This window comes from Lytechinus variegatus, chromosome 3, assembly GCF_018143015.1.
Source record: "Lytechinus variegatus isolate NC3 chromosome 3, Lvar_3.0, whole genome shotgun sequence".
Taxonomy (NCBI): domain Eukaryota; kingdom Metazoa; phylum Echinodermata; class Echinoidea; order Temnopleuroida; family Toxopneustidae; genus Lytechinus; species Lytechinus variegatus.
This window is the reverse complement of record NC_054742.1, coordinates 69,046,780-69,068,327: the sequence shown is the minus strand read 5'-3', so window position 1 is coordinate 69,068,327 and position 21,548 is coordinate 69,046,780. Positions and strand designations below refer to the sequence as shown.

At 35.5% G+C, this 21,548-nt stretch overlaps 1 protein-coding gene across 7 annotated transcripts in view; it reads left to right on the top strand.

Annotated features, from left to right (window-relative positions):
* Window positions 1-21,204, top strand: part of LOC121411787 (stAR-related lipid transfer protein 3-like) — a 46,436-nt gene extending 25,232 nt beyond the window's left edge. For all 7 annotated transcript variants that reach the window (XM_041604639.1, XM_041604638.1, XM_041604640.1 and 4 more), the window contains 8 exons: window positions 648-707; window positions 1,904-2,060; window positions 2,427-2,546; window positions 3,341-3,468; window positions 11,606-11,761; window positions 12,691-12,866; window positions 13,556-13,760; window positions 19,543-21,204. In XM_041604639.1, the coding sequence (XP_041460573.1) occupies window positions 648-707; window positions 1,904-2,060; window positions 2,427-2,546; window positions 3,341-3,468; window positions 11,606-11,761; window positions 12,691-12,866; window positions 13,556-13,760; window positions 19,543-19,653 (1,113 nt within the window). In that variant the 3' untranslated portion in view covers window positions 19,654-21,204. The remainder of the gene's footprint in view (window positions 1-647; window positions 708-1,903; window positions 2,061-2,426; window positions 2,547-3,340; window positions 3,469-11,605; window positions 11,762-12,690; window positions 12,867-13,555; window positions 13,761-19,542) is intronic.
* The last annotated feature ends 344 nt before the right edge of the window (window positions 21,205-21,548 follow it).

Below are 21,548 nucleotides of genomic sequence, written 5' to 3'. Positions count from 1 at the left end.
ATGGTGATTTTTACGTTGAGGCAAATTGTTAAAAATACTCTTTTTCGTCAAAAAATACTTTTATTTTCCTTCTAAGATTACCTTTTTTTGTTGTAAAAGGTTGGCAGATCTGCATTAACCTGATATAAATTCACAATGCTTTCGAGATATGTGCTGTGTTTCCTGCCTGGTAGTGCTCCAATTGACACATTAACAAACTCTCGAAGTAGACACATGAAAACATCATACACGTTTCCTCTTTGTCACTCCTATTTATAGAAAGCCAAGTACTTGTTTTTGCAGCAGTCAAAGATTCTATGAGAAGGTCGTTAGAATGAAGTTCTAGATTTGGTTCTGTTTCGTGAACCTAAAATCTGTGAAATCTTGAAATCTGAGCTGAAAGATGATATTAAAGATCACCAACATAGATAAGCACACGTGGGATAGCGTATTATTTTCTGCATGGGAAAAGATCCTGACACATGACTAGAATGCCTTGTGCTTATTTTGTCCATTTCTCAACTATTACACATTTCCAAGAATATTTTTTATTGAGATACAAATTCTTTGATGGTCATTTTATTGCATTCTGTACAAACTTATTCTTAGCTTTTCACCTTAACTGGCATTTATGTTTGATATGTTTCATTCCTTTTCTATGTTTGTAGATAACAACAGTAGCTACCAGTGGTTTGATTGTGGCCAAGATTTTCCTTTATGATTTTTCGGTAAGAATTGCTGATAGAAATTTATTGTTCTTTTTTTTTTCAAATGGCATTTTATGATAGTAATGTAATGGGAAAACATTTTAGTGAATATTGATGACTTCAAGTGAAATTTGTTCAGGACATGATACTGAACTTTAGATGGAAATACTTGTATTTCCAAGTGTGTATTCCTATACAGCGGCTATTTTTTTTTTTGGGGGGGGGAGTTATGCCTATTTTTTCCAATGATAGTAATAATAATGTCTTATTTGACACAGGGTAGTTACCTCAGTTTTAAGCAGGCCCTGCTTAAAACACGCTATGGCTTGGAATCGAACTCAAGTCCTTCAAAGTGGAAGATGAAAGTCATAACTACAAGATATTTCAATTGTACCATGGTATGAAACCATGAACTATGCAGAATTTGTGTACATAATTGTGGTTATTTCATTGTGCTTACTAATATGAATCCAGTTATAAATGCATGCGTTTGGCTAAGGCACAAATTCATGCTTGAATGAAGCATAATAATACAAGAAATATGCATAGGTGGTTCCAATGGATGTCCAGTCTTATTTCAGGTTGGCTCTAATAAATGCTTAAAAAAATCAGAAAAATATTAAAGTGACCTTCCATTGACAAATCATGGGGAAATCAAGGCCAATCTCAGAACAGAGAAGGGATTCAAGTCTTTCACTCAGCTGCATGCCTAGGGGTGTTATGTAATAGACGCCGGCATGTCTAGGAGGTCTAATATAGGAGAGCGATAAATAGTAGACTAACCACCCAGAAATAAACTGCATGTTTTCACTTTGAAACACTTCACAGAGGTTATTTATTTTGGTTTAGCAATCAAGAGACCTGCTAAGAGTCTAGAAATTGGGATTATTGGAAATGAGAGCTGCGACAACTCGAGTCAATAATAACGATCGCATTAGTCTGACGAGCTCTCATGACGGACGGATTATATTATGCAAGTCTATTGGCCTTTTGCAAATTTCGTATTGATTCAATTTCCCCATGATTTGTCAGTGGCAGGCTTCTTTAATTTATTTTTATAGATTAGTGTTTACTTTTGTGAAGTCATATTTGAACTGCCCTTCACATGCTGATCATCTGTAATATAAGTTCCTTATACTGTTATTCTTTTCAGAAATCCTAAATGTGTGTACTTCATATACTAGTTGTTGATTTGTCATAACTTTTTTTTCCTGTAGGATACAAATGGATTCCCAGAGGGTTGCGCACCTAACGGAACATTCAATGCCCTCATGGCGATTTTCATGCTGCTATGTAGTCTTCTCATAGCCTGGCTTGAGCTATGGGTATTTGACTTCAAGGTTATACCAAAGGAAAAACAATTGTTAGAAGATGGTAAGCCAGACAATTTAGCATGATAATCATTATGACTTTTACTCATTATAGATATTATGAGTATAAGTAGGAAAATAGAAGTAGAAGTAGTAGTAGCAGGTGTAGTAGTAGTAGTAGTAGTGGTGGTGGTGGTGGTGGTGGTGGTGGTAGTAGTAGTAGTAGTGGTAGTAGTAGTACTGGTTGCAGTGGTATTAGTAGTAGTATTATTAGCAGCAGCAGCAGGAGTAGAAGTAGCAGAAGTAGTAGTAGTAGTAGCAGTAGTAGAATCAGCAACAGTAGTGCTGAAGATCAGCCAATGATAAAGAAATCTTGATTTTTTTGTCTTGCCTCTTTAACTGTTCTCCATTTAACTTCCCTGATCAACAGCCTTGATAACTCACCCTGCTCAGCCGGATGAAAGGCGCCCTCTATTGGATCCCTATGACAATAGAAGATACGATCTACCAGGAGGACAGGCCTTTTATTCACCATATGATTCACCACAAGGTAGGTTATTACTAACCCCAGGGAGCTGCGCGGGCGTGAGCCCAGGGGCTTACCTTGTATTTGACCATGCTCACGGGACTAGCGTGATTTATGGTCTAAATATTTCTCCAAATGAATTCTGAAAATATAAATTATGCACTTACCACGATTATATGGATGAAGGTCTAACGAGTGGCAGTTTTCTGACATCTGGGCACAAACTGGAACCTCAGTGGGCAGGAGCTCCCTGGGTTAGGTTATTACTAGCTCATGTTGTTGAACAAGATTCAGTAGATACAACATTTGAAAAATGAAAATCATTAAAATCTCTGACTTTCATTAACCAATTCATGAATTATATGTACCTTTTTTGATCTGGTTCTACTCTTCAAGTTGGGAACATCTTTATATTCTTCTGCTTTTGCTGCATTTTTTCCTTTCTGAGTTTAGTTATCAGTAGGAGACATAAATAGATGAAAGTCTTTTTGCTACAAATTTGCCTGTTTTCTTTGTATTTCCAATTGGAAAAAAAATGTGATAATGTTCCTTTTAAGGATTGTTAAAAGTGAATTAAACATAATATTGCATTAGAAATGAGCATAGTTCATATTTCATTCTATTTTTTCTTATGTATTTTGGATGCTATTTTCAGGGCTCCCTGTCAATTTTTATATTATAGCCAAACCTCAAATTTTGTTTGTGATGTCTTGAATGAATACTCTTTGTAAAATGTATATTATTTTTTTTAAGCTGACTGCTCTGGCATACAAAAGAACTTCATATACTTTATTTTTTTTTTTGCTATAATGCATTAGGTTCAGACACCGAATCTCTTACGAGTGAGCAATCGAACTCCAGCTTCAAATCGTCACGGACGGCAGACTTTCAGTCCCTACCAAATAGCCAAAGAGGAAGTACCATAGATCTAGCGGGATCGGTCAATGTAAGTAGACAGTATTTTCTGTGATCTCATTTTAAATTGTTGTGGGCTATTGAAATTTTGTATCTCAAAGTTTAAAAAAGAAAGAATCAGATCAACTCTGATGAAGCTGTATTTTAGGTTTATAGCATTTAATATCAACTTCATAGGCCCGGATTCACAAAGATGTTTTAAAACCCACGGTTGAGTCCATGGTTTATGCAGATTTCCTGTATAAATTACGTTTAATTGAGCGCGTATCGGGCGCGTGTATAAACAATGTCCAATGCTGATTGGCGCTTTTGTCACATTGCGCCAATTTGACGCCCACTGCCATGGTTATCCACGCTATTTTATTCATGAGTCCACTCTTTTGAATAATGAGTCCACTCTTCAAACAGTGGACTCATGAATAAAATGGCATATCTAACCATGTTAACAGGCGTCAATTTGGCGCACTGTGACAAAGTGCACATCAGCATTGGACATTGTTGATACACGCGCCCGATAAGCGCTCAATTAAGCGTACTTTATACAGGAAATCTGCATAAACCATGGATTCAACCTTGGGTTTTTAAAACCACCTTTGTGAATTCGGGCCATATTGTCTAAAAACATTCCCTATATTCCTGCAGAGAACTCTCTAGGCAAAGATGGTTTGCCACTTATGTCAAAACTTCATAATAGAGCTATTATTGAGCTTTCCTCAAAATGTGTGAATTTGAGATATGAGGTTTTAAGAGCACACTGACAAAATGCAATCTATGTGGTTCCAGGGTCAAATTACACCATTAGGGTTCAATATCTAATTACTTGATGGCAGAGTTTATTAGCTTTTACAGTTTTTATGTCACAAGATTGAAATAATTCTGAGATAAAACGTTTCTGTTCCATTTCTTCCACACAATCATGATATAAAAACAAATCAAAAAGTATGTAGGTACTTTTCAAAATTACAAGGACTTTCCAAGGTATCTTTCCCCTAGTGTGAAAGCAAATTTCAGGTGCTTCTAGCACATTCCAGTCAGTATGTGCTCCCGGGGTTAGCCTCTCCTTCCTTCCCTCCATTTCTGCCAGGGCTAGACTCGAGAATCTCTGCTTTTTCTAGCCCCGGTCACGTTATTTACCATCGTATTTTAATTTTGTTGTATGTTTTTTTTTCTCTCTCTCTTATATACATGGAGTAATTTCCTTTTCTTTCTTTGTAATTGTGTGTATTGGTTTTTAATGTGAAATAAATGAAATGAAAAAATGTTGGGTGTGGGGATTCATGCATGGTGACCGTAGGGTGCTTGGGTCGTTATCTTCAGGGTTGTGAGAGTTCAGATTTTTATCTGATTTCAGATTTTTTTGTTTTGATTTTCAGCTGAATTTCAGCTTATATTTGGCTTTCCTCTGTATGAAAAGTTTGGGAGCTCTTTCTATTTCAGACTTTTCCAATACTCTCCAGCTTTTTTTCAGATCTTTTTATTTGTGACCACTCACACCCCTGTAGCTTTCTGAGCTAGCGATTTTGAATCCTCATCCTTAATCCTAATCTGCTGAAGAGTTTGCACTGCACATGCTCATATCTTTGAGAACTCACCCCAACAGGGTCTTGTTTGGGTGGGTGTGAATATGGAAGTCTTGTACAAGTTCTGGGGCCCATTGCAGAAAGAGTTGCAATCAAACGCAACTCTAAAAATCATGCGCATCTTGATTTTCAACCAATCAACAGCGCGTGTTCGGGACTTGAGCTTGATGTTTTGACTTGCGTTTAATTGCAACTCTTTCTGCAACAGGCCCCTGGTAAATTTTCGGGAAGTTTAGTGATCAAGAGGGTCTGAAACCATCACCCATTGTTTCGATTCTGAGCACTATAGGTTTATTGCCTATAATAGGTGCTCTTGATTTATTAGGGTTTAAAGAGAAATTCCAGTAGTTGCAGTAAACACTGATTTCATGAGAAAGTCTTTAAAACCAGGCTTAATTGTCACCATATCATCGAGGATCTAGATCTGGTACAGTTACATGAACTGAACTTTGTGAAATCTTGAAATCTACGCTGAAAAACGTTCATACTGAAGATCACCAACACAGATAGGCACACGTGGGACAGTGTATAATTATTGCTGGAATAAATACCCGACGGAAGTGACCGAATCCGTGCTTATTTTACTTATTTCTCAGCAATTACACAATTTCTTCCAGAATCCTTTGGCACATATTTTTTATTCATACAAACAGACACTTGGGTGGTCATTATATGAGATTCTGTAAAAAGTCATTTTGAGATCGTTACCAAAACTGGAATTTATCTTTAAAGTATTCTTCTGGTGAGCCATCAAAACTAATGACTTTTATGAGATTGACATTACATGGTCATATTTTGTACAAGTATCAGAGCATTGTTTTACTTGAATGCAACTCGTTCAAATTTGATAATGATATGGGCTTGGGAAAATGTGAAACTAAGCTGTGAAGAGTAATGGAAAATTTTATTCTGATTCTGTTTCCAAACTTGAGGAAATTACTTTCCTCTCTATATTGATGAAATAGATTCTTACATTGCAAATAAAAGTAATGTGGACTTTGATTCTATTATAACCATGCAGAGTTTTATTTTAAGTAGCACATGGATTTGTGATTAAAAAAATCAAGTCATGTGATTTGTGTGATCACAGATCATGATCATTAGCTAAAACTATTCTTGGAGATCCTTTTCAATTCTGTTCCAACGAAAAATCAAATTCATATATCAATACCAATGGTAATTATAATGAAAAAGACAATATAATAGTAACCACCGTAAGGGTGATAGATAATTGTAATTAGATTAATAATATTGATGGACAATGTCCATCATTGGACATGATGCTGATTGATAAAGCCTAATTAAAATCTTAACTTGGAAATCACAATGTCCATTTAGTGAATTGCAGATACAATGTTGAAATAAAATATAAGGATTGACCTTTAAAGAGAAATGCCAGTAGTTGCAGTAAACTCTGATTTCATGAGAAAGTCTGTAAAACCAGGCTTACATGTAATTGTCAGTATATCATCGAGGATCTAGATCTGGTACAGTTATATGAACTGAACTTTGTGAAATCTTGAAATCTACGCTGAAAAACGTTCATACTGAAGATCACCAACACAGATAGGCACACTGGGACAGTGTATAATTATTGCTGGAATAAAGACCCGACGGAAGTGACCGAATCCGTGCTTATTTTGCTTATTTCTCAGCAATTACACAATTTCTTCCAGAATCCTTTGGCACATATTTTTTATTCATACAGACACTTGGGTGGTCATTATATGAGATTCTGTAAAAAGTCATTTTGAGATCGTTACCAAAACTGGAATTTATCTTTAAAGTATTCTTCTGGTGAGCCATCAAAACTAATGATTTTTATTAGATTGTCATTACAGGGTCATGTTTTGTACAAGTATCAGAGCATTGTTTTACTTGAATGCAACTCGTTCAAATTTGATAATGATCTCGTAAAAGTGTGAAATTAAGCTGTGAAGAGTAATGGAAAATTTCATCTGATTCTGTTTCCAAACTTGAGGAAATTATTTTCCTCTCTATATTGATGAAATAGATTCTTACATTGCAAATAAAAGTAATGTGGACTTTGATTCTATTATAACCATGCAGAGTTTTATTTTAAGTAGCACATGGATTTGTGATTAAAAAAAATCAAGTCATGTGATTTGTGTGATCACAGATCATGATCATTAGCTAAAAATATTCTTGGATATCCTTTCAATTCTGTTCCAACAAAAAAATCAACTTCATTAATACCAAAGGTAATTAAAAGAAAAAGACAATACTGTAGGAGCTGTTATTTCGCGGGGTTTTATTTTACGCGGATTTCGCGAATTGCCGATCGGCCCGCGAATTAAACAACACGCGCAAAAATTGACACATTTCTTAGACAGTGCCAATCCCCCAACAGCAAAGCTTTGATATTAAACCATCATGTTGATAAAATAGCACCTCTAAAGTACAAAAAATAGGCTTAGAAAGTACAGTTTAGTGATTCAAAAAGTTAGCTAGAATTTCACATATTTTAATTACTCAAACAAAATCAGGCCTAAACTATTTTCTAACTTCAATTTATCAATATTTAAACACTCACTGTAATATTGAAATGTAATTTCCATGAAACAATTTGATTTTATTGTCATCTGATTGACTCTATACATACGTATTGGCAGGTATTTGCATACACATTAATATTCATAAGACACATGACCAGAATTTTGAAGGTGAACATTCTGTTCACAAAATTCCACAATTTTGCACATTTTACCAACTTTTTGAAAAATGAATCGAACCAAACACAAATTCCAAAGATTGCTTAACCCTATAGATCCTGTGGCATGATGAATTTTTAGATCTAAAGGTTAAAAAAGTGAAATTTAAGCCACTTTTTCCACAATTTGTAACTGTTTTTACAGGGACATATTTATGTACAAAACACATATCAGCATGGTGGACTTGAGGAGTGTAGATTTGCACATGAATTGCACTAGTTTTGCTTCCTTGAAATGCTGTGGAAATGTATCGTACATCTTCCGATCGCGAATTTAACAACCCGCGAAAATGTCGGGACCCCCGCGATTCGCGAAAAATTCTGTACGCGAAAATAACAGCTTTTACAGTATAATATAACCACTGTAAGGGTGATAGATAATTGTAATTAGATTAATAATATTGATGGACAATGTCCATCATTGGACATGATGCTGATTGTCAAAGCCTTATTAAAATCTTTACTTGGAAATCACAATGTCCATTTAGTGAATTGCAGATACAATGTTGAAATAAAATATAAGGATTGACCTTTAAAGAGAAATGCCAGTAGTTGCAGTCTGCAAAACTAGGCTTACATGTCATTGTCAGTATATCATCGAGGATCTAGATCTGGTACAGTTACATAAACTAAACTTTGTGAAATCTTGAAATCTACGCTGAAAAATGTTCCCACTGAAGATCACCAACACAGATAGGCACACTGGGACAGTGTATATTTATTGCTGGAATAAAGACCCGACGGAAGTGACCGAATCCGTGCTTATTTTGCTTATTTCTCAGCAATTACACAATTTCTTCCAGAATCCTTTGGGACATATCTTACAAACAGACACTTGGGTGGTCATTACATTAGATTCTGTAAAAAGTCATTTTGAGATCGTTACCAGAACTGGAATTTATCTTGAACCCTAAATAGACTGGGCTATTTCGACGTCTATTAAGAAGACGGGGGGGGGGGCTGATTCAGCCCCCCTTATGATCTCGGCTGTCGATCGCGTGATCGCGACGAAAATTGGCATGCGCCTTACCCATGGCATTATCTACAAAGCTATAATATCAAATTCTGTGAAAAATCTCATCGCTCATGAATTATGCTAATTTATGCGTAAAATCATAAGTTTGCTCTAATTAATAAAATAATGCCCCTAAAATGCTAATTTTTGTTTCACATACTCTAGATAGGCATCTGATCAAATTTATTTTTTTTTAATTTCAACATCACATTTATTTTCTTATGTATTCTATTGTTTTCTAAATTTCTTATGTATTTCTGTGTTTTTCAACTTTTTGTGTTTTATCGTTTCTTCAATGGAAATTGTCGGGGACATTATTTTGACCATAAAATTAATTGATATTAAGCAGTAAAAGGAAAAATAATGATACATTCATGAATTTAGGCTAAAAACACTATTTGTTTTTGATTTGTACACAAATTCACGTTTTTGAGTAATTTTGGGTCTGCGTGCACTTACGAAATGTTGCGTAATTTCGTAACCGCGTACCCAGGGGTCACAATTTTGGTCTCAAAATTTGCATGAGACTTGAAAGTAAAAAGTCAGCGAGCGACGCGGTCAAAAAATTTAAATTGGCGGATTATCGCAAAAAATGTTGAGGGTGGCTGAATCAGCCCCCCCCAGTCTTCGTAGGGTTAAAGCAGCCTTGTAGTATTATTCTGTCTTTGAGAATATTTCTTGTTAACCTATCAGATTTTTGTCTTCATTCCATTATTTCCTGTTGGGTTTATTTTTTTATAGTAGTTACATGTAATTAGCTGTCCATTTGTACATATTTTAGTACCTGTTAAACTATCAATAAATACATATTTCATTGATTTTAATTTTTTTTTCAAATGCACATGTAATCAAAACATTCCCTTACATCTGTGAATATTGAAAAAAAAACTTTTGGTAGATTCACCGAAACTTAACAGAAGCTTGTAGTAGAAATACTGTACAATATATTGTTATAAATACCAATGTAGAGTAGATAATGCTTGTATTTACAGAGGGTTTTTTAATCTCCTTTCACAGGCTTAGTGACATATACATGTAAATCTCCCCTTTTTACCTTAATGTCATTTTTATCAGTTCTTTTTATCTCATCTATGTTCCTGACAATGTGTTTAAAGTCCTTCTCATGACCTATTTGTTGATTCAGTAATAAATATTGTATGATCGTGGCTGCAAACGCCAAGTATATAAAACCTGGTAAATTTCCATTTCGCCTCCACTTACATCGTCTACTCTCTGTTTTAATTCTCAATATCATCCCGCATGAACTAATCCTAGTTTTTCAACATTTACTTCACCTTCTTACGAATTGGAATACTTTAAGTCTATTTGATAATGAAAAAATAATATGTTCATTTATAATTCAGTTAAATTTTTTGTGTTTCAAGTACTATTATTGCATATTCAGTCCATTGAGAATTTTGTCTAATCTGTTAGACTGTTCTCATTTTGTCTAACATCCACTTGGATGGTAAAAGACTGTAGATGCAGCAAGCAATTATTTTGTGAGAAAGTTTTTAAAATCAAGGTTAATAGTCAAGTATTATCATACATCTAGATCGGGGTTCCGTTGCAGAAAGAGTTGCGTTTAAACGCAAGTCAAAGAAATCAATCGCAAGTCCCAAATGCGCGCTGTTGATTGGTTGAAAATCAAGTTGCGCATGATTTTTAGAGTTGCGTTTGATTGCAACTCTTTCTGCAACGGGCCCCTGGTACATTAATGTTAGCTTATCTTTGTAATATACTGAAATCTTAGCTCAAAATCGATAATTCTGTTGATCACTATTAACAGAAAAGCATATGTGGACAGTGTACTGATGTTGCTTCGAGAAGTACTCAACATTCGATAGAATTCCGTGCTTATTTTGCTCATTTCTCAGCAACTACGCTTTTTCTTCCAGAGTCATTTGTTTGGCAGATATTTTTCATTTATATACAAACACTTTGGTGGTAATTTTATTGGATTCTGTTCGAACTCATTTTGAGATCATTACCAACAGTGGTATTTATCTTTAATAATAGCTACTAAAAACTGAACTTAGTCTATAAGATTAGATGAAACATTTATGAATCAAATTTTCATTTGACAAAGTAAAAGTTGATAAGTAGACAACAAGGAAATTAGACAAAGTGCTATAAATAAGACTTAATGAGAATTAGACTAAGTGGTTGTTAGACCAAGTGTAGTGTTGACCAGACACCAATTAGACCAACTTAATAGTAGACAAAATAGGTTCAGCCCATGTGGTATAAGACTGTCTGAGTCAGATTCTGAGAAGTAGAATAATTGCTTGTAGATCAAATGGTAGACCAAATGACTAATCACCAACCTTATCAATAATGATAATATAATATTACTAAATTTTCATTTTGCCCAAATTACTGGTCATTTTACCTCTGACGAAGATTCTGCTTGGATCGAAAGCTAAGGCCTCTTTTGACTCGCCAAATTACTAATAAGTGAATAGCACTCTATAGCAATCTCTGTATTTTGCCTTCGATGCATCATTCAAATGTGCGGTACACAATGAAATTTATTCACCAATCAAATGACTAATACATACATGCATGTTTTTTAATGGTTACTCGGACTGAATCCCCATGACAAAGATTTTATCCCCTTATGAAATGTATTTACTTGAACTTCAATCTGTTGGTCTGCTGCTCTGATAGACTAATACCATTTTCAATGGATTACATTTATTTTCTATTTTTATTTATGGATGACTTTACTATTCCTTTCTCTGTCTTTTTCTTTAATTTGTTGTTACATTATTAGGAAATCAGTCCATGTGCGTACTTTGGAACACCTATATAAAAAGTGTGTCATTTTTATTATTAACAGGAGCAGGAGTACATCCAGAAGGCCAAGGATGCGCTGGTCCAACTTCAAGGTATCTTGGACAATACTGATATATGGAAGAAGGAGACCAGCGAAGACGACGCAACAGTATACTGTGGGACATATCCAGGGATAACTCAGAGATTATACAAGCTAGATGTAAGTTGAAAGGGAAACTTGTGTTGATGGAAAGGGGAAAATAAGTAATAATTCTGTGTGTGTTTTTTTCCTCTGTCATAGGAAGGATTTATTGTATGAAGGTCCGCTGAAAATGATTGTTCTTCAGATACTCTCTCTCTCTCTCTATGAAAAATAGGACAAGAAAGAGCTTAAATGTTCCAAGAAAGAGCTGATATGTTTGGGCCAAGCATTTTTGTGTAGTCCCATACTTGTTGCTCATAAAATGAGGTTAATTGATGTCATATTGTTATAGATCAAGATCGCATAAGTTTATGCATACCTTACATGGTGAAATGATCATTTAGGAAAGTGAGAGCACACTAAAGATTGCCGACACGGAAAAGCATGTGTGGGAACATATATTATCATTGCTTGGAAAAAGACCCTTCACCCTACAAGAATCAATACCATGCTTATTTTGCTTATTTCTCGGCAATAACACATTTTCTACCAGAGCCTTTTAGCTTGTACTTTCAACAAATACCTAGATAGTCATTTTATTGGATTCTGTTCCGACTCATATTTAGATCATTTACCACAAGCTTGAAAGGTTGATCTGAGCCCTTTTGTAGGCAGAGTTGCAATCAAACACAGCACCAATAATTAAACACATCTTAATTTTCAACCAATCAGAGGAGTGCATTTAGGGCTTGTGCATGATTTCTTGATTAGCATTTGAATGCAACTATTTTTGCAACAGGGCCCTTAGCTACTGTGTGGGTTCCCAAGTAGCTAGATAGGAATATGCCATGATGCTCATTGGCCTTTAATATTTTTCTTTAATTTTTTCTTCTTTTTTTCTGTTTATTTCCTTTTTTCCCTATTTTCCTTGTTTTTTTTTCTTTCTTTTTTTCAATTCTTTTTTTTCATTTTACTCTTATATTTTTTTCTTATTTTGTTCATTCCAGGCAATTCTTCCAGTATTACCAGATGTATTACGAGAAGTAATATGGGACAAATGCGATGAGTCGGCATCGTGGAATTCAGCGTTACTAGAAGCCGAGAGGGTTCAAGATATCAACCCATATGTTGATATTCTATACAGTGTATCAGCTCCTGGAGGCAAAGGGGTATTCAGTAGCAGGTAGGATGATCCTTGGCCATGTTTCACAGGACATGTTTATCGATAGAGTGTTCGGCATTACTGACATATTGCAAATTGATTGGACAAGATATAGTATGCCACAGAATAATTGCATTTCTATCGATGAGTTTAAAATGAGGTCCAATAAAGCATTTTCAACTTAAGTAGTGAAATAATAAAGGATTATTTAACTTTAACCCCATTTTTGTGATGATGATGTTTGTTAAAGGAAGCTCCTTTTTGAAGTTGTTTTCCTCATGTTTCATACTATTCAAGAATTAAGTAATTTATCCTGTAATGGAAGTTATTATTGTAAATAGAAATTGTAAAGCATGTGTAATATCTATGTCTGTGCAGAAACTTTATAGTTTTGAAAATTAAAAGGTTCTGTCATTATAAAAATATGATATGGAATATGTCTCCAATACTTACATGAATATGCATATGCGTTGTTTTTTCTTGTAAAGTGGTCTTCCTTTTTCCTCTATTTTTCCACTTGTTTCAGTGATATATACTATGTTCATTTGTTTTAGACTCATTTTAATTTTACGTAAATTGATGTTTTGTTATTTTTTAAATTCTTTTTTACTCAGGGGACCATTAGTCAAGTAGTTTTCATTTCTGAAAGGGCTACCTTGTTAGAAATAATTGACCAATTAAATAAGTGAAATGCATCTGTTTTTTTTTAGGGATTTTGTAACTTGTCGGTTGTGTGAGCAGCGAGGTGATCGATACGTGTCTAGCGCCATCGCTGTCAAGCACCCCGACAAGCCACCGGTACCAGACCATGTCAGGGGTGAGATTCGGGTGAGCGGATGGGTGATAGAACCAGCACACGACAGGCCAGGACACTGCAGATATATCTGGATTGTTAACTCAGATATAAAACTAAAGGTAATCCTTATGAGAACTTTACCATCAATTGTAACCAATGATCATATGTATTCATGAAGCATATATGTAACATTCCTTCCCCATTGCTTAACCCTTTGAACCCTTAATCATTAGGGGCAGCAGTGACCCATACCCTGAATTATTTGCACTTATCAACCACATTCACAAACTCCCATGATTCGAGCCCCATCGGCTTTTTTCCCCTGCTAGTAATGAAGTTGTTTAGCTTCTTGTAGACCTGGTCTTCAAACAGAAATATCAACTTTGGTGTTTGTTTTGGGCTCAAAATCACTGTTTTCACTAAAGTCAGATCTATCAATAGATTCCTCATAGTCAGCATGTTACTTGCCGTGTATTACACCGTGTATTACTGCACATACCACCCAAGCAACCGCAGAAGAGTAGCATATTTGAGCCATATTTTATGCTAAATCCTTCCAAAATCAACAACAGTCTTCACTGAAATTATTGACTAAACATCCCTACACGTACCGGTACTAGAAAGATGACGTCATTTTTAAATGATCACCTGACATGTAGAACCCATTTTTTTAAGTTACATGGCTTCAGGCCGGTATTCCGGCCTAAATGGTATATGCGCGTTCACTCGTGGCCTATTGGGTTCAAAGGGTTAAAAAAGAATTTAAAAATTGTTGCCATTTTTTGCATTGGTTGGAGTCAAAAGTCAATTTGACTCTTAATTCTGAGTCAAATGAAGATAGCTTGAGGCACGAATTAAAGGATTGGATTGTTATACAACTTTGATGTAAATTGTAAGATGTAGAAGAAATAGTCATGAGTCTCATCCTGACTTGTCAAGGGAGGATGCTGAATCAGCCCAATAGTTCTTCCAAGGCTGAGTCCAGTAAAAGTTCTTGTATAACAACTGAATTTGATGTGATTTGAGTATATGAGACAAATCGAATGTACTTGAGTCACAAAAGTCAATTCAAGAATACTGAAAGTCGATTTTATCTTATATTATTTATTCCACCTCCATGTGTTAAAACAATGAAAACTATATATGTATATGTTCAATTAAATAAAGCATTAATGAATCATTCAGGTATCTAATTGTTTCGTCTTATGCAAATCCACGGGAGGCATTCTTGTCTACTCAAAACAGTGAGATTTAGTGCGTCCATTCCCCACTTGTAAACCAACAAAAACCTTTTTCTCGAGCTTGAGCTAAAGCTGGGGTAATAGTAGCAGTGCTTTGTATCCTTGGGCAATCTAGCTTTTATTTTATTATTATTATTATTCAGACCAATAATTACTCAGTCTGATGGCACAGACCCTAATTGACTTGTTTATCAACAGTTGGGTCTTGAGATAAGTCTAGCACATGTTCCAACTTGCTGTGGTTTGCAAAAGCTTCAATGCAATATTCAGACCAGTTAATGAGATGGGGGTTTGCTTCTGCAAACTAATAATGATGACTAAAGCTACAATGGGCATTGTCCAGGCAGCAGTCCACATTAATAATATGTTAAAATCTTTCTGATATCAAGATGTTTATCCTAGATCAGTGTCCTTGGTGAGATTCAGTGATGATCCTGCAAGCCCAAAATATGTTTACACTTTTACAAGAAATAAAACTTATGTCCATGAGATGCGTGTCTAAATGATTATATAGACATTAACAGGGATAAGGTGTATGCTGTTTTGGCCTTGAAACCAGTTTGAGAAGAGTGACTTTGTGAAGGGGGAGCAGGTGTTAAGAGAATCTGGCTGACTTCCAAAGTTTTTCTTCATACCTGTAATGATAACATGGGATGATGGGACAGGTGAAATCACGGAAATGGATGGGTTCACAAGGTCATCTCTTTAGTCAGGCTTAAGTTCAATTTGTGTGTGTGTTAAACACTAAGATGTATAATAACCCAACACTATTTTCATGTGGAGCGTTGTGGCCCAGTGGCTTAGACTTCTGACTTTAAAACAGAGGGTCGTGGGTTCAAATCCCAGCCATAGCGTAATTTCCTTCAGCAAGAAATTCATCCACATTGCGCAGCACTCCACCCGGGTGAGATGAATGGGTACATGGCAGGAATTTATTCCTTGAAATGCCACCGCGCTGTAAAAGGCTGAGGGGCTAAAGCCAGGGTAAGAATATCCAAGTACTTTAGAAGTGCATGGGGACATTATGACATAATGTGATATGTGCTATACAAGAACTGCATTACCTTGTACAACGGTGGACCAATGTTGAATTTATCGGTGATGATTTCTGACATTCTGACATTTCTGAACTCCTGAGAAATTATCATAAGAGAAGTGCTCAGGATTACATTTGCACCTACATGTGAAAGTGCTAGATTTCTAATCTATCAATTATTTCACTGTGACAACCTTTCATGCTTTTTGTTCACATATGAACCACTGCGACATGTAGTTTTTTATTTGTTTAACTTCAACAATTGTTAGGTAACATTTAAAAAAGGTATAATCTTTTCACCGCTGTAATGCCAGAGACGTTTCACAATAGATTTTCTAATGTGTTTCATCCTTGTACACCGATTCAAAACCTTCCAAGTGTGAAAGAGGTGTTACTGTGGTTAAGTGCAAGTCATTGATAATGATAATTTGGCCCTCTTGTGTACATGTATGTTCTTTTTCATAAATGACCGAGGGGGGGTTTAAATTTTTAAAACTCTATTATTTTTGTATTTTTAGCGTTGTTATGAGTTTTGCTTATAATTCAGAAGGGAGAATTAGCTATTTATAAAAGACCGCTATGCACTTCCTATTGCATTTAAATAGTTGTCTGAAAATTAATGTTTTAAAGACTGTTGTTTAAATACTTGTTTAGAGTCTACCAACATGACCTTTTCTCCTCTTCAGAAAATATAGTATCCTCCGACGTTAATGATAAAATGCTATCATATGTTTGTTGCCCGGAAGTATTAGAAAATTATGATCGAACATGTGTTTTCTTCAGCTTTATCACATTCACATCATAATGAATGCATATGTTTTCAAGGTTACATAAACAAGCACTTCTCTTTCTAATCATGAAACTTAGTTTCGCAGAGTAGAAATTTGAAGGGAAGAAAATCCTGTCCTTTTTTATCTTACCTTGATCAATGATCATACACATCTCTTTTAACACACATGAATTATGACATGTCGTTAATTGCTTATGACAGGCCAGTTTCCCGTATACGTGATGTGTAATCAAGATTCTTGATGTATAGCGTGAGAGCATTTTAATTACCAGCCTATTTTAAAAGGTTTATGGAGCATAAACACGTTATTCTCAGAGGTAGTGGTAGATATTTGGGTTAGTTTTCTTTCCATATGCATAGAGGTATGCATATGGTATTGCCTTTTTCTAAGAAATGAATGAGTTAATATTCCCCTAACTGCTATAAAAGCGTGATTTTTTTGTGAGCGACCAGAGGACTGACTGCTTTAGTAACTTTCAGAGGAATTTAATGAAGATTAAAGGTCTGGTCAGACATGAGGTGTTACAAATGTTGTAAAGACGAGACTTTTTTTACATGTTTAGCACAAGGTGACCATGAAATGCTGCAGACCTAAAAAAATTCTTTGAATAGTTACCACAATTTAGAACACATGGGCACAAAATGATATATCCAGAGTTGCACATGCAAACTCATGACATACATGTAGCATTAAAATCATTATGACATCATGAGGGTGTCTGAACACCTTGGGACCATGTTTTGAGATAAAAAGCATGTAATTTGTGTTCGTTTTCATAAAATTGGCTGATTTGGATTTTTATAAGACCTGGGCCCCGTCTTACAAAGAGTTGCAATTGATCTGATCAACCACAACTATGGACGGCCAGCAACGTCAACATCTAAAATGCATGTTTGTTCAAAATTTTCCAGATTTGCTGTTAATTCATTCATTGTTTTCTTGAAAATTCAGTATGATCCATTTTGTTTACAAAGAACATTGCACAAATTTCCTGCATAAAAAAATATGACATTGATGGATTTCCATACATTTGAGACTGATCGTATCAATCACAATTTGTAAGATGCGGCCCTGTTGTCGGCCCTATCTAAAGTTTGCTTGTATTAATTTTTTTTTATTCAATACTTTTTCATTAAAAAGAAATATACATGCAAAGAAAGAATCAAATACAAACGCATGACAAATAAGATTAAAGTAATCAAATATATGGAATAAGGAGCACCTGTAAAAAGCTTTGAAAGCTTTTTAAATAAAAGGTGTTTAAAGTCTGCAAGATAGGTGCAGATTAAGCTTAGTGCAGATATGTTTATACAGTAACAAATGATGCATCATTTAAATTTATAACCGTAACCCGTCCCTTAAAGATTACCTTAAATATGATTCCTGTCTTAAATGCATTGAATAGTTCATCTGGCTATAATTTAAACTGTAAACTACATGTAGCACATTAAATTTTTCAGGACTTATTATTAAAGGACAAGTCCACCCCAACCAAAAGCTGATTTGAATAAAAGGAGAAAATTCCACAAGCATGACACTGAGAATTTCATCAAAATCAGATGTAAAATAAGAAAGTTATGACATTTTAAAGTTTAAAGGTCAAGTCCACCTCAGAAAAATGTTGATTTGAATCAATAGAGAAAAATCAGACAAGCACAATGCTGAAAATTTCATCAAAATTGGATGTAAAATAAGAAAGTTATGACATTTCAAAGTTTCGCTTATTTTTAACAAAATAGTTATATGAACGAGCCAGTTACATCCAAATGAGAGAGTCGATGATGTCACTCACTCACTATTTCTTTTGTTTTTTATTGTTTGAATTATAAAATATTTCAATTTTTACGAATTTGATGATTAGGACCTCCTTGCCTGAAGCACAAAATGTTAAAATAATGGAATTTCACGTGTTCAGGGAGGAATGAAACTTCATTTCACATGACAATGACGAGAAAATAAAAATATTTCATATTTCATATAATAAAATACAAAAGAAATAGTGAGTGAGTGATGTCATCAGTTCCCTCATTTGCATACTGACCGAGATGTGCATATAACTGTTTTGTGAAAAATAGCGAAACTTAGAAATATCATAACTTTCTTATTTTACATCCGATTTGGGTGAAATTTTCAACATTATGCTTGTTTTATTTTCCCTATCGATTCAAATAAACAATTTTCTGGGGTGGACTTGACCTTTAAAGTAAACAGGCATGCTTTTTTTAATTTCTTAGAAATTGATTAATCTGGTTTTTGGAAGTAATTGTAAAAGCAATTGTGCTTCCTGTCGTGGTTTATGGGTGAGCGCTTCTTGCCAAATATTCTCTTGAGCTGCTGGTGTATGGGTTTTGATACAGTAAAGTTTACAGAGAAGCGTGAACTTTAGGAAAGGTTAGAGAAAATATTTTTGTAGCTTTCTCAATCTTTCTTTTTAGAATTTAAAATTTTAGATTATAAATGAATTAATCACTCTCAATGCCATCATTTTCAAATGGAATAGAACTATGAGGGTTTTTGCAGAATGTCCAAGACAGAATTCTATTGCTTGCCCAACCAATTACCTTGCCTGTTACTCCTACACCCTCCCCCATTTTGTAGTCAGAGGGGGGTTTTGGATTCCGGTAACCCGGGTTCGATTCCAATCAGTACGCTAGTGCCATTTGGCAATGCATGATTCCTCATTACCAGGTCCCTTGGAGAGGACCTTCAGCCAAATGGTCCTCTGGTTGCTTGCTTACAGGCATTCATGCTTTCTTAGCAATCAGGTTAAAAATCACCACCATATCAATCCTAATTGAAAATGCCCTTTTTTCTCTCTTTATTCAACCTTCAGGTTTGGACACCACAGAACATTATGGACCCTGTAATGGGCGGGGTCATCATGGGTTCGTACCGCGATCTTCTCAAACACCTGACCCAGGAACGAACTACGGCGTCGTCGTGACGACTGTGAAAACATGACATCGCTACCACCCATAACACCAACCGATGACCAAATCATAAGTCAGTACTCGTGATCAATGAAGTTCCTTAATTGCTTTCATCACTGAATTGTTACCAAAACATTGTTTTGTTTATAAATCACAAGAAGAAGGATACTCATTGGAGGATGTGTGTTTTGTTGTTTACCCTTTTTGTGTACGATACTTTGAATATTGATTCTGTCAAGGCATGCTCACACTGACCATTGGCCATATTTATGAAAGATGACCCGAGTCCCGTAACCAAAAGCTTAGCAATTGATTGTGGGGCTGGGTTTCAAGATAGATCATATACAGTAATCAATGCAATCAATTCTAGATATGAGCCCTACGATCAGTCACTAAGCTTTGTCTTACACGGCCCTGGTCGATATTTCATAAAGCAGTTTGTATAGTTACGCATGACTTGACAACTGGAACATGTTGTCAGGTTGTAAGTATGCTACATAAGAATATCATGTAGTTCAAGAAAGAGTCACCAATCGTGCGTAAAGTCATGCGTAATTTACAAATTGCTTCATGTAACGTTCCCCTGGGTGGTTTCATAAAGCTGTCCTGATAAATATGCATGTCTTTACACGTGATTGGAATATGTTCTTAGGGGCCAAGTCATTGACATAGGAATATATCATTAAGCAGAAGAAAGGGTCACCAGTCATGTGAAATGAACAGCTTTATGAAATGGCCTCCGGATCAGTCCCACTCATTGGTCGTCAAAAATCAATCACCGATACGATTCCTTGTAATTATGTACGTTCATAATGGGCGATTTGAAGTTAAGTACTGACTGCTGTTGTTGGAATTAGACCAAATTTTACGTTAGCTACATCGTCAAATTTGCATTCAGCTGATGCTGGGATGGGCTATCTATAATGCACTTGGAATGATTTTTGTAAACCCACATTCAGTTGTGGTGCTAGATAAGGCAACAGTGAACTTGAAATCACTCATATTGTAAGTCCTAAAATTCTTGTGCCTGATTTGGGGATTTAAACATAGAGGGCGTCCTTGTATCCATTTAACCCGAGCCCTAAATGACCAACTTTGTTTCTGTTGGTCACATGGCTCATATTCTTTCATTAAAATGCTTGCCCAACATAGCAGTGTCTGCAGTGTTGTATCCAACTTGACCTATTGTCCAGACGTTGGTATAAAGAGAATTAGGTGCTAATAGAAGGCTAAAGGCATAATGAAATTGGGAAGCATGCCACAATATTCAGCAAAAACACATATTGCGCAATTTCAACTGGTTGGAATGCTTCAATATAAATCATGGCCCTTCATTAGCAGATTTATGCCTAACAGTTGAGTCTTGGAACTCTTGTTGGAATGCCCCCAGGGAGTGGAGAAGGTGCATACATTGTGTGCGAGCATGCAAGGATCCGATGACCGGGTAATAATATATCTGTTATGCGCTTAGAGACGTTGTTCCCATGTGTTAAGTACTATATAAATGCGGAATATTATTATTTAATTGTGTGAAATTTACAACTGGGCGTTGTGGCGTGCGCCTGTAATCCAAGCTATGTTGGGAAGTTACAAATTGATCCAGAGGTTCGAGCCCCGGTCACGTCTTTCGGATGGTGACGTTAAAGGTCGGTCCCAGACGTAAATAATCATATCTCATTGATACTTAAAAAAAACAAAAAAAAACAAGTGCACATCTAGTTACTAATAATGCATATAGCATTTCCATTTATTTAAAATCAAGATAAAAGAGCTTTGTAGATTAAATGCCTTGCTCACGGGCATAGGTGCCGCGGCCGGGGATCGAGCACCGGACTTTCCATGTATAGCCAGGCACCTTAGACCACTCGGCCACGGCACCTCTACACGTCTGACAAAACTCAAATACACA